This window comes from Capricornis sumatraensis, chromosome 4 (genome assembly GCF_032405125.1).
Source record: "Capricornis sumatraensis isolate serow.1 chromosome 4, serow.2, whole genome shotgun sequence".
In the NCBI taxonomy this organism is placed as follows: Eukaryota; Metazoa; Chordata; class Mammalia; order Artiodactyla; family Bovidae; genus Capricornis; species Capricornis sumatraensis.
The window spans coordinates 55,610,038-55,627,118 of record NC_091072.1 but is presented as its reverse complement, the minus strand read 5'-3'; the positions used below and the strand labels follow the sequence as shown (position 1 = coordinate 55,627,118).

Genomic DNA, 17,081 nt, shown 5'->3' with positions numbered 1-17,081 from the left:
TGATCATGGATACTTGCTTCACAATTTAGATTAACTTTACAGAATCATTTTGCTGTTGTATGTTACAGGAAATTTGAAGAACAGAAAGAGCACATACAGGTATATGTCCATACTAGGATTTCTGCTGTATTTTTGCCATTTATGACTATAGGAGGTTTCAAGCATGGTTTTCTTACTAACCAACAGTGGAGTTAGTTTTTGTATTTCACTGAAAGTGTAGTCATATTCTAGAGCATAGTGTACTTTTCTACCTTCTTTCTTTGTAATAACATGTGTAACAGAATTTATTAGTCTTAAATTTTTCTTTAAGAGCACAAGTAAATATCCAACTGTCTGATGTCTGAAAAAAAGAATAATATGCATTTAGATAATTTGTATTAAAATTTATAAAATGAGTATGTTTGGCTGAGTCTAATACTATAGGCAAAGAACAACAAAAAGGAAGTACTTTATGGACATCAGAGACCACATTTCCATCATCTATCAAGCCATAGATTTCTTCAAAAAGCTCTACAAATCCAGATAATCATGTGTTTAGTTGATATATGAAACTTAAGAACTAGAATTTCAACGGTATTTAGTAATGAGTCATTTAAAAATGTTATCACACAATACAAAATAATCTTTTGCTAATCAAGGGGCAACTAATACCTTGATATTACCATCATTTTTTTAACTTTTAATTAATTTTTTGGCTTTTTTCCCCTAGCCAAGTAAACTTCAACTAACTTAATTAATTGATTATAATAATAAAAAAATCATGCATAGCATTGATTCCTTATTTCATTATAAATTTCAGGCTTATGTATCTTTAAACTTATTATTTAATATTATGGTTTTATATTATAATTCTATTGTCTTTTTATCTTTTAAGTATACATTAGTATCATCATGATGGCAATCTTCATAATGGTACTAATAAGCAAAATGGAAAGGTATGATATTCAACAAACAATAGTAAAAGTGGTGTTTGCCTTCTCTGCAAGTCAGAAAAAATCCCCTCCATTTTCATTAAAATCACCTTAGTATTTACCAGAAGCAGAGGTAAAATTTGGGGCTCACTGGTAATTTAGGGACTTCCATGGTGGTTCAGAGGGTAAAGAGTCTGCTTGCAATGCAGGAGACCTGGGTTCAATCCCTGGGTTGGAAGAATCCCCTGGAGAAGGGAATGGCAAGCTATTCCAGTATTTCTTGCCTAACATCAAATAGCAAAGATGATCTCTTCTCCCTTAATACACTAGAAACTATCTATCTATATTTGTATTAAAATTTCTAAAACTGCCCCAAAGTTACTATTTTTATCAATTACCAACTTCAAATTATATGAGTATAAACACACTATAAATAAAGATAAAATTCAAGAATAAGACATGACTGACAGAACAATTTAAAATCTTTTAATAAATATTTAATCCAGTATTATTTAACTCCTAATTTCTCATAATAAACAAAACCATACTACATAATTTTATATTTTTAAAACCAAATAATTATTTAGTATAAATCTATAATGGAAAGACAAATTATAATTTAAAGGTAAACTCAAGCCTAAGGGCAAGAGTTGTATTCTTATTTTTTAAAGGAGATTTAGTTCTTTAGGTTTGCAAAAAAGGAATGCTAACATTTTGGACATGAGTTTGAGTGAACTCCGCAAGTTGGTGATGGACAGGGAGGCCTGGCATGCTGTGATTCATGGGGTCACAAACACGACTGAGCAACTGACCTGAACTGAACATTTTCCAACCGTGAAATTTCTCATTAATGACCTTGCCACTATTTTATTAATTTCACAAACAGATGAATGCCCCATTTTAAAAATTCAAAAATATATTTTTATTTAAAAATTTATAAAAGTGAAAATCAGCCATGTTCACAGTTATTTGGACTCTCTGGAGAGAAAATTTACTCATATTCATTATATCCATCCTGTCTCTGCACTGTACAATATGGTAGCTACTAACTATCTCTGGCTATTTAAAATGTAGTTAAAATTGAAAAAAATTAAAAATATCAATTTCTTCACAGTAGTAACCCTTTGTCAAGAGTTCAGTAGCGACAGGTTGCTAGTAGTTACTACGCTGTAGATATCAATTTTCCTGGATAGGGCTGCCCTAGATTGGTATAGAGTAATTCAGTATACAAGAGATACTCTGATGATGCCAACACATGGGAAGATGAGCCTACTTCCAAATGTGTAACACTAAAAGCATAAACAAATGACAATATACAGTACCCAGAGTAGAAAAAATGGAGAGAGATGAATGGGAATGAGACCCATACATCTTTCCTGATTTCTATATAAAACCAAGCACATTCAACACTCAAAAATTAACCAATAAGGGAAACAGTAAAATGGTATTGTTGTTAAATTAATTTTATTCCAAAATACATAGGAGGCTGTATAGTAATGGATAAAAAGCCAAAGCGAAATTATGGTGAAGAATTTTTGGTATTAAGTATAAGCAGAAGGAAACTAAAATGAATATTTTCTTTCAAGGTCCATAAACTACCAAACAAGGGAAAACGGCTCTTCACTTGTGCCAACATAGGTTAAATAAAATATATCATTTCAGTAATGCTTCATCAACTTCTAGTTCACACAACAGAACATCATTATTTTTTACATCAATGTCCCAGTGGTTATCTCCATCTTTTTCCTTCATTCTGTTTTCTCCCCACTAGAAAATTCAAATAAGCTTTTGAAAAAACTCTCCACCATTTTATTACTGTTATTTTGGCTTCTGTTCAAACAGAACTGATTCTTCCCTCCACGTCTCTTAACTGTCCTTGCAGATTTTTTATTTTGTCTCTCTGTTTTGCCTCCTGAGTAATTTCCTCAGTAATATCCTATAATTTTAACAGTCTTTCATTGTGTCCATTTATTTATTTAGTTAGTTTATACTATCCACTATAGTTTTCTATTGTTTCATATCCAAGTTTAATCATTTTACATAAAAGTTATTAGTTTATGACTGATTATCCTTAAAATACTTATTTTCAAGTTTGATTTGACTATATTACAAAAATAAGGTCAACTGGAATGAATCCATGTTGTGTTGATTTCAATAGCATTAGAGTTCTTCATGTATTTAGAATTTTATTTCCCACAATCTTTTCAAAATAGAAGTTCTGTGTTGTCATTTGTCTCTCTCTCTCTCCTATGCTCACCTTCTCTGTTCAATAGGTTTGTGACATCTAATGCCATAATGATGGTTCAGAATTATTAATCCACAGTGATACTTGGGATATCACAGATCCTATTCCAGGATAACAGATGGGCAGTTTGGTTAGTCTCTGATTGCTGGGCTGTCCTTTGTCTCATTCAGACCCCTGGACCAATGTCTGTTATAAGTCACAGTCCCAGAAAACAATTGGCAGTCATTATTATCAGCCACCTTTTCTGAGTGGTGTGTTAACACCCCAGCCCATCCTCAATCACTGAGCAAACTCTGACTGCATACGGAGTACAAGGCAACACTGAGTCCTTGTTACTCTGCCAACACCTGCCTGTAGCAGGCCTCTGGCTTCAGCCACCCTTGCCATTTTGCCACTGTAATCCATTTCTAGTCCACAGAAAAGTTTGTTTTTCAGCTCAGCGCTGATGCTCTGCTTCTTCTTTTTCATATTAACTCTCATTGCTATGTAATTGGAACAGAAAGGCTACATCAAAGTATGAGGTACTGCACTATCTTGAATGGAAATCCCAGCACAGATTATTTTTCTAACTTTACTAAAATTGAACTAGAAGATCATGGGGGGAAAAAAATCACTGTGATGTATGAAAAAGAGCAGTAAATTAGAAAGCAGATGATAATAATAGCTAAGACAGTCTATGTTAAAAACAGTTCCAAGTGCTCTGCATGAATTATGCACCTTCTGTTTTCATTATATTCTTGCACTAGTTCACACACACACACAAAAAGACCAGAGAGACTACATAACTTTCTGAAGGTCACATAGTCAATAAACAGTAGATCTGAACCCAGGAGTCTAACTCCATAGTCAGAATCCAAATTACCATACAGTACTGCCTAGCCCAGCTTTTGCCTTATAGTAGCTTTGTCATCCTGGGAATGTTATTTTACCTCTTTGTGGCAAAGTTTTCTCTACCGTGAAATGAAATGATTTCACTAGACAATGTCTTACCTATTTTTCCAAACTCTAGTTGTCTGATAATATAACTTATAGTTCTGGTTAGTTACCTATTTCAGAGTACCCTCTTAAATTTAGGGGAACATCTTTAAATTTATTGTAAACAACCTTTTATGAGCTACGTAACATTTATTTTTATTTACTTATTTTATTATTACTATCATTTTTTTTTTACTTTACAATATTGTATTGGTTTTGCCACACATCAACATGAATCCGCCACAGGTGTACACGTGTTCCCAATTCCGAACCCCCCTCCCCCCTCCCCCTCAACACCATCCCTCCAGGTCATCCCAGTACACCAGCCCCAAGCATCCTGCACCCTGCATCGAACCTAGACTGGCAACTTTTGATGAGCTATGTAACATTTAAAAAGAAAATACCATCACAAAACGTTCTGTAAAAGGAGAGAGAAGCAACCTGCAAATAAATCATGAGGCTGCGATTATAATATCTAAGAAATGTCCACTCAGTAAGTCAGCATGAAATTGTCTTGAACATAAATATAAACTTGAAGGTATAGTTGTATGAGAAGACTTGGGTTCTGGCTTTCATTCTGCCTCGAATCCAAACTTAGCATTTTTTGAACCTTGGTTGCCTACAGTAAGACAGCTGGATTTTGGAGGTCTCTTCTAACATTCTCTTAGTCCACAAGTCAGTATCTATCCAAGTAGGTCAGTGAAGGTACTATTCGTATGGACTATAAATATATAAAAAGGAAAAGCTGCATTTATCCCATGAATGACAAAAATCCCTAGGTCAAGTTAGTCTCCTAACTTACTTTTCACAGGAAGTGTTACATTCATGGTATTTAGTTAGGAGTGTAGGCTCGAGTTAAATCACCTGAAACTCCAACACTTTGGCCACCTCATGTGAAGAGTTGACTCATTGGAAAAGACTCTGATGCTGGGAGGGATTGGGGGCAGGAGGAGAAGGGGACAACCGAGGATGAGATGGCTGGATGGCATCACTGACTCGATGGACGTAAGTTTGGGTGAACTCTGGGAGTTGGTGATGGACAAGGAGGCCTGGCGTGCTGTGATTCATGGGGTCAAAAAGAGTTGGAAACTACTGAGTGACTGAACTGAACTGAACTGAAGAAGTCACTTAACTTCTGGCCCTAACCTCCCTTACCTGTAAGATGAGAATAATCACAATTCCTACTTATTGTGATGACCAGTGAGACAACAAACTATGACTGCTTATGCCTAGCACACAGTAGGTGATCATCAAGTGTTTGCCTTTCTTAATAGTAGTCATTTGAATAATTGAGGCTGTTTTAGAGTCTGCGTTCATAAATAGATACTTAAACCATAGGTTCACATCATCATGAATAACTTAAATGCCTAAAGACAAAGGGGCATGACCAGGGGAGTTCATTGCAATTTCTCCTACATTAAAATCTCATGGACTAAAATCTCATGCTCTGTGTCTATACCTATTAGTTTGAAAGAGCTGGTATTTTAGTATTGAAATTCATTCAATACCAAATGAATACCTATTAAATCTGATATTTAATAGATGCTCATTTATTGGTGATTTAATAGGTATTCATTTGGTTTTATTTGACACTTTATACTTCAGGCAAATTAGAAATAGTTTCTTGCCTTTACAGTAAAGGATATCATCTGACCCATGGAACAAATGGGAAAAGATGATGTAGCAAACAACAGACTTTAGCTTGATCGTCACACACCTCCACGCCCTGTAATCAGAATGCATTTGTCAGAAAAGGGACACTACAAGAACCAGGTCACTATTTCTCCAAAAGCCCTGGAACTGTGTTAAGACATGGATACTATACACAGCCTCAGATGTTTTTACCAAAACCTAAGTTTCTCTTCTTTTACTGAAATGGAGTAAACTATATTACAATGTAGTAAATAAAGTGAATAGAAATACAATAAAAGATTATTTTATGAACACATTGTATGCTCATTTATGAACATTTACTGTAAATCCAGATCCCTTTTTTTTTCCCCAAAAAGAAACAAATGAACCAAATCACTGACCCTGCCCAAACTGAAATCTTCTTGCTTATATCTGCAATTGCTGTACAGTTTCTGTTTTAACCCTTTCTTTGGGCCCTAGCAGCATAAAATTCATAACATCTGGCATTTAATTTAAAAATTTCAAATTGACTTAATTTAAAACCAATTTTAACTTGAAGAAACTACAAAATCCTTTTAGTTTATGATAGCAGTGACCTATTTCAGAAAGGTTCAATGAGAACTGATGCTGGAAACTGCCTTGAAAATGCAAATTGCTATAATTATCTCTGAATGTACATATCATTAAGCTAAAATGAATGGCAATAAACCAGCACAAAAGTATCTATTCTGAGCACATTATTACAAAACAACAGGAAAATAATTTCCTTCACTCTTTCAACATAGGTAATTTGGACTATAATTTGCACATTTTATCTTTATAAGTAAAATTAAGTATTTTCCCTCTATTTAGACTATTTTCAAAAGGTAGATATTATATATATACATATACATTTATATATATGTACATTTGCATGCTAAGTTGCTTCAGTCTGTCCGACCTTTTGTTACCCTATGGACTGTAGCCCGCCAGGCTCCTCTGTGCATGGGATTCTCCAGGCAAGAGTACTGGAGTGGGATGCCAAGACCTCCTCCAGGGGATCTTCCTGACCCCGGGATCCAACCTGTGTCTCTTATGTTTCCTGCGTCTCTTATGCTTCCTCTGGGTTCTTTACTACCAGAGAGAGTGGGGCTTCCCAGGTGGTGCCAGTGGTAAAGAACTAGATTACAAACACACATACATATACATACATGTATAAATCATATACATATGATGTATGTATACATACATATACATTACTTCCTTCTGCTTTAAGGAAAATATAAGCAGAGTAGCTTTAAAAGGAGAACTATTCTGAGAAAATCTGAACAGAAATAAACAGGACATGGTATTAAAAAATTTTCACAGTATAGCTAAATTTCCAATTCTTTCAAAAATACATTTAGAACAGCCATTCTTAACATTCAGGACCTCTGACTTTTTCCATAATGGTACTACCGTGCTAGAAAAAATATACAGTGTTCAGTTATTCACTGTGATTGCAGTTTTTAATGTAATTTGCCCTGTGCATCCCAAGTTCACCTTGTCAGAGAGTACTGCTTCCCCAAGGCTGCCCCAGGGTCCTGTTGACGGATCGCTCTAATTGCAGTCGGCGCTGTAAACAAAGCAGCCACTCCATGCTCCGCGAGCACACGGAAATAGGCTCCAGCATCTGGTGTTCCCACAGGCTTCCCCTACAATGAGATTCATTCAAAATGTCACCAGATAAAATGTCTCCTATTTCATCGACTGTTCAATACTTACACATTTAACATAGCAATATTAATAAAATAGGGATCTAACGTATCTTAGTTTTAATATGTTCTATCATAAATAAACAAAATGCCCAGGCATCAGACAAGCGATTTGCTCCAATACTATATATCCAAAAGCTTTTTAAACTGCAACTTTTCCTTTCTTAGTTTTGAAACATAAAGGACTAGAAATACATATATATATAATTCAAAGGAATAAAACAGTCTTCTATTTTCCAAGCAATTAAATATATTGTTTTGTCTGGCAGACTAAATGAGAAATGTGGTTACTATGAATTTCTAACATTACGCATTTTCATGATCTCCATTAAAAATGACAATAGCAAGTCTCAAAATATATGAGAAGACAGAAAAACCCGGAATCACAGTGATTTCTCAGCAATGACCTTTTCAATTAAATGTCTCACTTCAAGAAAACCAGTTTCTAAGAATTATAAAAAAATCTAATAAGATATCTCAAAATGTAGGTTTTCCACAGCCTCAAAATGACATTATGCATGTTCAACAGATAATCCACTCACAAAAACCTAACAATCTTTATGGATTATGCAATTCAAAAGGATACAAAACATTTTTAACTGAAAATGAGCATGGCATAAATAAATCAGTAATTCTGTAAAAAATCAAAGGATCCCATAAAATCTATGTTGGCCCAACTATATTCCCTCATTCCTCAATCCATTCTCATCACTGGTACTTCTCTCTTTGTTTCTGAAGTCAGGTCCTGGAATGTTTACATGTATATAATGCATATTTCACAGTCAAATCCTTTTCGAAGTGGTTGAGATAAATAGGTTTCCTATTTTGGACCATTTCTTGAAAACTGAAGAGCATATGAGCATCCTATGGACCTTATATCCTGGAAAACACACTTGGGAAACACTGAACTATGGTAAGCAAAGAAAAGAAGACAAAAAGAAAGAAGGAGGTGGGGAAGAAGGCAGGAAGGAAAGAATTTGCTAGAAGCCAACTTAGAGGTCTCCTCAAACAATAAAGGAGTAGATATGATATGATAGCCATTTAATAATTTTGATTCACTATCCACTTCTAATTGGATCTCTCCTAGGGTACTATTTAGTTTTTACATATTTTTTAAAGTTACTCTCAATATTCTTTAATATAGTTATATTTTCCTTTTTTTAATTACCTCTTTATTATATTCTGTTACTTCTCCTTTTGCTCCTTAAATACCAAAGATACTACTTGCAATTAGAAATTCATTTTTATTATCACAACTACCCTGGAAACCTGCTTTTAATTTATTTCACTACCATCCTACACAGGTCAACACACTGACATAGTAGAAAAAGCTGCCAAATACATTTTGGCAACTCATGTATATAATTTAACTTATGCCTATTGAAGGCATGGGCATATCAGCACCAACTTTATTATTTCTCACCAAGGGCGGTAAAGATTTGACTTTTGTTTCTTCAGTCAGTCTTAGGCACTGATCACCGGGGGAGGTAGACTGTAACCTTGGAAACTTCACCTCACCCCCATATAAATGATTTTTCAACTGACCTTACACAATTGACTTGCCCTGTCAACGCTGCCATTTTCTTGTCTGCTAAATAAGAATAAATCGCTTTTCCAATAAGTCTTTGATAAGCTAAAAGCACTGAGATAATATTTTAAAGTGGTTTGACCTCTACTGAAGAAGGTTATTTTATAGGCAATTTGAGCTGAATTCCACTACTGTGCCAGGGTCACGAGACGATGATAATATACTCACTGAAGAGACACTAGTCATAAGGAAAATGCTACGCCACAGTGACTGCCTACACACAGGACACGATTCGCTGTGTTTCACAGCACCTTCAAATTAATTATATCTAAGGATAATGAAAAAATAGTTTCTTAGAAATAACAGTTAAAAACTGTCCCATATTGTTATAGATAACAAATTCTGACCCTGCATCAAACAAAATTCCATCAATATTATATTTATTAAGCAGAAAAAATGATGATAACATGTCATTACAATTAGGATATGAATGGAAGTGGTGAGTAAAAGCTCACACTTTTTTGTAAGTTAGTTGAACTACTAAAGGTTCAGTTATCTTGCATTAGATTGTCTATTCCTCGGAAGAACATGAGACAATAAGTGATATTTTTTTATTATGGAATTCAAATTCGTTCTGCCGCTCAGTCATGTCCAACTCTTTGCAACCCCATGGACTGCAACATGCCAGGCTTCCCTCTTTATCACTCACTCCCGGAGCTTTCTCAAACTCATGTCCACTGGGTTGGTAATGCCATCCAACCATCTCATCCTCTCTCATTCCCTTCTCCTCCTGCCCTCAATCTTGCCTAGCAGAAGGGTCTTTACAAATGAGTCAGTTCTTTGCATCAGGTGGCCAAAGTATTGGAGTTTCAGCTTCAACATCAGTCCTTCCAATGAATATTCAGGACTGATTTCCTTTAGGATGGACTGGATGGATCTCCTTGCAGTCCAAGGGACTCTCAAGAGTCTTCTAAAACACCACAGTTCAAAAGCATCAATTCTTCAGCAATCCGCTTTCTTTACAGTCCAACTCTCACATCCAAAACTACTGGAAAAACCATAGCTTTGACTAGATGGACCTTTGTTGGCAAAGTAATGTCTCTGCTTTTTAGTATGCTGTTGGTCAGCATACTAAAGGTTATAGGTTGGTCATAGATTTTCTTCCAAGGAGCAAGCATCTTTTAACTTCATAGCTGCAGTTAACATCTGCAGTGATTTTGGAGCCCCTCCCCTAAAAAAGTCTCTTATTGTTTCCATTGTTTCCCCACCTATATGCCATGAAGAGATGGGACTGAATGCCCTGATCTTAGTTTTCTGAATGTTGAATTTTAAGCCAGCTTCTTCACTCTCCTCTTTCACTTTTATCAAGAGGCTCTTTAGTTCTTCACTTTCTGCCGTAAGGGTGGTGTCATCTGCATACCTGAGGTTATTTCTGTTTCTCCCAGGAATCTTGATTCCAGCTTGTGCTTCATCCAGCCAGCATTTTGCATGATGTACTCTGCATATAAGCTAAACAAGCAGGGTGACAATACACATCCTTGACGTACTCCTTCCCAGATTTGAAACCAGTCTGTTTTTCCATGTATAGTTCTAACTGTTGCTTCTTGATCTGCATACAGATTTCTCAGGAGGCAGGCAAGGTGGTCTAGTATTCCCATCTCTTTAAGAATTTTGTATAGTTTGTTGTGATCCACACAGTCAAAGGCTTTGGCGTAGTCAATAAAGTAGATGTTTTTCTGGAACTCTCTTGCTTTTTTGATGATCCAGGGGATGTTGCCAATTTGATCTTTGGTTCCTCTGCCTTTTCTAAAACCAGCTTGAACATTTGGAAGTTCACAGTTCACATACTATTAAAGCCTGATTTGGAAAATTTTGAGCATTACTTTGCTACCATGTGAGATGAGTGCAATTGTGCAGTAGTTTGAGCATTCTTTGGCATTGCCTTTCTTTGGGATTGGAATGGAATGAAAACTAACCTTTTCCAGTCCTGTGGCCACTGCTGAGTGTTCCAACTGTGCTGGCATATTGAGTGCAGCACTTTCACAGCATCATCTTTCAGGATTTGAAATAACTCAACTGGAATTCTACCACCTTCATTAGCTTTGTTTGTAGTGATGCTTCCTAAGGGCTGCTTGACTTCACACTCCAGGATGCCAGGGTCTAGATGAGTGATCACACCATTGTGTTAATCTGGGTCATGAAGCTCTTTTTTGTATAGTTCTTCTGTGTATTCTTGCCACCTCTCCTTAGTATCTTCTGCTTCTGTTAGGTCCTTACCATTTCTGTCCTTTACTGTGCCCATCTTTGCATGAAATGTTCTCTTGCTGTCTCTCATTTTCTTGAAGAGATCTAGAGATCTCTTTCCCATTCTATTGTTTTCCTCTATTTCTTTGCATTGATCATTGAGGAAGGCTTTCTTCTCTCTCCTTGCTCTTCTTTGGAACTCTGCATTCAAATGGGTATACTTTTCCTTTTCTCCTTTGCCTTTCAGTATCAGTATCACTTCAGTTACTCAGTCGTGTCTGACTCTGCAACCCCATGGACGGCAGCATGCCAGGCTTCCCTGTCCATCACCAACTCCCAGAGTTTACTCAAACTCATGTCCATTGAGTCCGTGATGCTATCTAACCCTCTCATCCTCTGTTGGCCTCTTCTCCTCCCACCTTCAATCTTTCCCAGCAATAGGGTCTTTTCAAATGTGTCAAACTCTCCACATCAGGTGGCCAATAATTGGAGTCTCAGCTTCAAAATCAGTCCTTCCAATGAATACCCAGGACTGATTTCCTTTAGGATGGACTGGTTGGATCTCCTTGTATTCCAAGGGACTCTCAAGAGTCTTCTCCAAAACCACAATTCAAAACCATCAGTTCTTTGGCACTCAGGTTTCTTTTAGTCCAACTCTCACATCCATACATGACTGGAAAAACCATAGCCTTGACTAGACGGACCTTGTTGGCAAAGTAATGTCTCTGCTTTTTAATCTGCTGTCTAGGTTGGTCATAACTTTTCTTCCAAGGAGTTAAGCATCTTTTTATTTCATGGCTGCAGTCACCTTTGCCTTTAGCTTCTCTTTTTTTGTCAGCTATTTGTAAGGTTATCCTCCTCAGATAATCATTTTGCCTTTTTGCATTTCTTTCTCTTGGGGATGGTCTTGATCCCTGCCTCCTGTACAATGTCACAAACCTCCGTCCATAGTTCTTCAGACACTCTGTCTATCAGATCTAATCCCTTAAATCTATTTGTCACTTTCATTATATAATCGTAAGGGATTTGATTTAGGTCATACCTGAATGGTCTAGTGGTTTTCCCTACTTTCTTCAATTTAAGCCTGAATTTTGCAATAAGGGGTTCATGATCATGAATTCTTTATTTCAGAATTACTTTAATATTTATGAATTTATTTACTTTCTTAAAGCTTCTATTCAGTCTCAAATCTTGATATAAATGTTATATCAAAGAAATTATTGTTTCCCAAAACAGCCTGCTGATTTACATAAACATTAGGTTCTGAATGATATAACAGCTCAGCTAATACAACACAGCACAAAATAAGACCTGTCATCAGAAACCACTGTTGCATACAATCATAATACATTAGACCATGCTAACATATTCATTAATTTAATAAATATTTATTGGTCATCTACAATGAGCTAGATACTCTTCAAAATCCTAGGAATAAGTTTTTGAACAAGCCAGGAAAGGTCCTGCTCTAAAGGAACTTATACTCTAGTAATTATGAGGGGTTAGGGAGGACACGGTGCCTCAGACAGTAAGGAATCCACCTGCCATGCAGGACATATGGGTTTAATCCCTAGGTTGGGAAGATCCCCTGGAGAAGAGAACGGCTACCCACTTCAGTAGCCAGAGGAGCCTGGACAGGTCGGCAGGCTTCAGTCCATGAGGTTGCAAAGAGTCAGACATGACTGAATGACTAACATCTTCACTTTCATGCAGTAATACTATTAAAAATTACATAGTAGGTGCTGTAAGCTATTTTGTGTCTAATAATGGAAACGACCATCATAATAAACATAGGACCCGTATGTCTTCAGCACTAGTAGCTTCAGAAAACTGAAGCAAAGCTAGTGAGCCTCCTGAACCACAAACTCTAAATGAAAATGACTTAATAAGAATCAAATGGCTTATCGATTTGATGGAATACTCTCCGCTCCTCCCCTCCTGCACATATAGGCGCATGTGCACATACAGACAGGCATGCACACATAAGTAATACAACTCCTTTACAATGCTTTTAAAAATTAACCATTAATACACTAAGCACGCTGAGTTGCTTGGAGACACTGACTCCAGAACTTATGTATTCAATAAGGGGGAATAGTCCCAAACCCATTCAACTTTAAAATAAGAAGAGTCTAAGATTATAGGAATTTTCAACAAACACACACATCCAAAGCAGTAATACAGCTAAAAGGTAACAATAACTGAAAATCTCTTTAAAATGCAGTCAGTGTCATTACCATTTGCTTTGATTTCCTTCCTCTAAAGTCTACAGTGTTTTGGTTGCTACCCAGAAAACAAAGGCAGGAAGCAATCACTAAATGGCAAAGCAGAGATTATGAGCTTTCAGCTGTTACAAATCATGAATTTTTAACATCGGAGATTTATAAAATATCAACTGCTTATATTTACATTGTGGTTAGCAGTGGTACAAAGCATGGAGAATGTGACAGTTTTCTTAGACACCAAATATCAAAAAATTAACCTTCACTTACAAACCATCTAGGTCTCACTGCTTCAAGGTGTTAATATTAATGCACCACAAGTGTAAGTTCAGAGTCAGAAAATAGGTAATATCTAGACTTCTCACACAGTTTCTAGTAGCTTAATTTTTCAACACAGAAGAGTATGGAATACAACAACTTAAAACAAAGGTATACTTAAATATAAAATTTTTCAGCAAAAAAAATTAATTGACTTAAGGCTTCGGGGTCAAGAGTATGTATAATTTCTTAGACTCTGACATAACATTTTTGAGTCAACTACAATTTTTGCCTCTTTTTGTGGCAGGATTTGAAATACATTTGGTCTCTTTTTGAACACTACTTCTGAGAATGTCATCAAAGGCATGCTTTTACTGCAGTTCTAAAGTGAAGACAGAAAAATCCCTTATGGACTACTCCTGAGTTTCATTTCAGGAGACAGGTGTAGCAGTGTCAGCTTATTTATTTGGGGAGAATGATGAAATTGGCAATAGCGTTTGTTGAGTTCCTATGACATGCCTGGTGCCTTTATCAAGGGATACGAGTTTGGGCATGCAACATCTAAACTAGAGACTTGTCAAAACATAAGCAATTCTCTAGGGTATATTATTTAGTGAAAAAGCCAAACATAGAATAGTGTGCATACCATTTGCACAAGGCTGTTTGTAGACAAAAAGAAAAGACACAGGTTATACATGAATGAACTACTGTAAACAAGAGATTGACTGCTTCCAAGTAAGAGAAATTAGATAGCTGAGCACAGAGAACAGGGAGATATACGCTCTTTACCCTTTTGTGAGCTCTGAAATATGTGCCAAGTGACTATATGCTTTGTTATTGTTTAGTCACCAAGTCATGTCCGACTCTACGACACCATGGACTGTAGCCCGCCAGGCTCCTCTGTCCATGGGATTTCCCAGCAAGAATACTAGAGTAGACTGCCGTTTTCTTCTCCAGGGGATCATCCCGACCCAGGGATCAAACTTGTATCTCCTGCTTGGCAGACAAGTTCTTTACCACTAAGCCACCAGAGAAGCCCACACGAGTGCATAACCTCTTTTAAAGACGAGCTTTTTCTTCCCTACAGTTCTTCTCTTGATAGCTCATATTATCTTGTTCTGATTTTGAAAATATATTACCACTGCTTTAAAGCCAGATGGGATGGTTGCCCTATGCTTTAAGATGCTCAGCCCTAAGATTTTGTGTTCCTATAGCAGACTCCCTTTAAAGGAGTAACTAGTGAAGTCACTCGGTCATGTCCAACTCTTTGCGACCCCATGGACTGCAGCCTACCACACTCCTCCATCCATGAGATTTTCCAAGCAGGAGTACTGGAGTGGGTTGCTATTTCCTTCTCCAGAGGATCTTCCTGACCCAGGGAGTAAATATACCTATAAAGACAATTTAATAACTAAAAAGTTATATCAACTGACTCTGTTTGCTAGAGATTTCTCACCAGTCCATGGGCCTCACCTGTGAGAATATGCTTTTATCTTGCTTTCCTTCATTGTATCCATGCTGCTGCTGCTGCTTAGTCACTCCAGTCATGTCCGACTCTGCGCGACCCTAAGGACTGCAGCTTGCCAGGCTCCTCTGTCCACGGGATTCTCTAAGAGCGTTAGAGTGGACTGCCATGCCCTCCTTCAGGGTATCTCCCCGACCAAGGGACTAAACCCAGGTCTCCTGCACTGCAATAAGATTCTTTACTGCTGAGCCATCAGAGAAGCCCCCATTGTATCCATACCACCATCTAAATCGATTCTAAACCAGTGATTGCCACACCTAAACATACATTAGAACTTCCCAGAATTCCTTTGAAAGGTACCAATGCCTGCTCCCCACTCCTTGAGAGTCTGATCTAATTAGCCTCGATAGGCGGTTGGACACTGTTATGTTTTATGTGTCCCCAAAGTAATTATTAATAGAATCCACAGCCAGGATTGAGAAACCTACGCCTAGTCCTTAGATACCAAGCACTGCCTAAGGCTTCTCTGGTGACCCAGTGGTAGAGAATTCACCTGCCAATACAAGAGCTGCAAGAGATGCAGGTTTGATCCCTGGGTCAGGAAGATCCCCTGGAGGAGGACATGGAAACCCACTCCAGTATTTTTGCCTGGAAAACCCCATGAACAGAGGAGCCTGGCAGGGTACAGTCCATGGGGTCGCAAAAGAGTCAGACATGACTGAAACAACTGAACACATTACCTAAGGCTAGGCTATTTTTTCAATATCTACCTGCCTGGTTATCCCAGTAGATGAGCCTAGAATTTAACACTAACTTTTGCTGCATTTTTCCATATGTTATCAGTAAATCAGCCAATCTAAGTATTGATAAAAAGCATATATTGATAGAAGTAAAATCTGGTAATAGGAGGCCATTTACTGAGAAAACAATTGAAGAGAAATGCCTTATTCCCCCAATTACTTATGCCTTGATCCCTAAATCAGATTCCAGACTGGAAATATCTATATCTATACCTATCTATCTATCTAGCTATATATCTCATGATTTGTAGACTTAGCACCCTGTGTAAAACTGCCTTATCCACAAAGATGGAATGATTAACCCCTGCTCAGCAGAGGTTAATGTGTTGTCCAGAGACCTTTGAAAATTAAGTTTTAGTTTGGGGTTTTACTTTGGTTTTATTACTGCTTAAAAGTAATATACCTTTATCTTTAAATGAAGGGTTTCTGATCTGAATTTCAGAGGGGTTCATAAATATTCTGATTTTTTTAATGTGTATATGCTCTTTTTCCTGGGGAAGGAAGTCAATTGCTTTTGTCAGTTTCTGAAATCCTTCGTAACCAAAAGATTTCTACATATATCCCTAGGTTTCTAGGTAAAATCTCTTTAAGATTTTGTTTCACTCTGAGAAACAGCTTGATGAAGCTAGAGGGCAGATGATCATAACTCAGTTCATTTCCCCCCCCCCCCCACAGGGTGGATAACCCTACCTATTGCTACTGTCTTAATCCACTTTTAACAAAGGGCTGCAAATAGTCTCAAAATCCAACCTTGGGGCCCTGTCTGAGGTCCCCAACGAAACTGTCTTCTTTATCCCCCTATTATTTTGATCACAAGAATTTGCCATTTTTGTAAATCAAAGGCAGTCAAACATCAGCAGTTTCATGTGGTTCCAATTAATGCTTTCCATAAATGTGCTATTTTGACAATCCCTCTTCACTATCTCCTGTGGCAGATACCACAGAGTTATAATTCCTCAGGTGTGAGTCCTTGCCTTTCTTCGGTTAAGAAGGATAGGCTCTAGCTTCCAGCCTGAAAAGGTAAGACTTCTCCAAGACTACATTCAAGCTGCATATGTTGATCTCTAA

At 37.1% G+C, this 17,081-nt stretch overlaps 1 protein-coding gene across 3 annotated transcripts in view; it reads right to left on the bottom strand.

Annotated features, from left to right (window-relative positions):
• The window catches only part of ACSS3 (acyl-CoA synthetase short chain family member 3), a 168,274-nt gene that overhangs the window by 61,903 nt on the left and 89,290 nt on the right, over positions 1-17,081 (bottom strand). For all 3 annotated transcript variants that reach the window (XM_068972184.1, XM_068972185.1, XM_068972186.1), the window contains exon 8: positions 7,285-7,436. In XM_068972184.1, the coding sequence (XP_068828285.1) occupies positions 7,285-7,436 (152 nt within the window). The remainder of the gene's footprint in view (positions 1-7,284; positions 7,437-17,081) is intronic.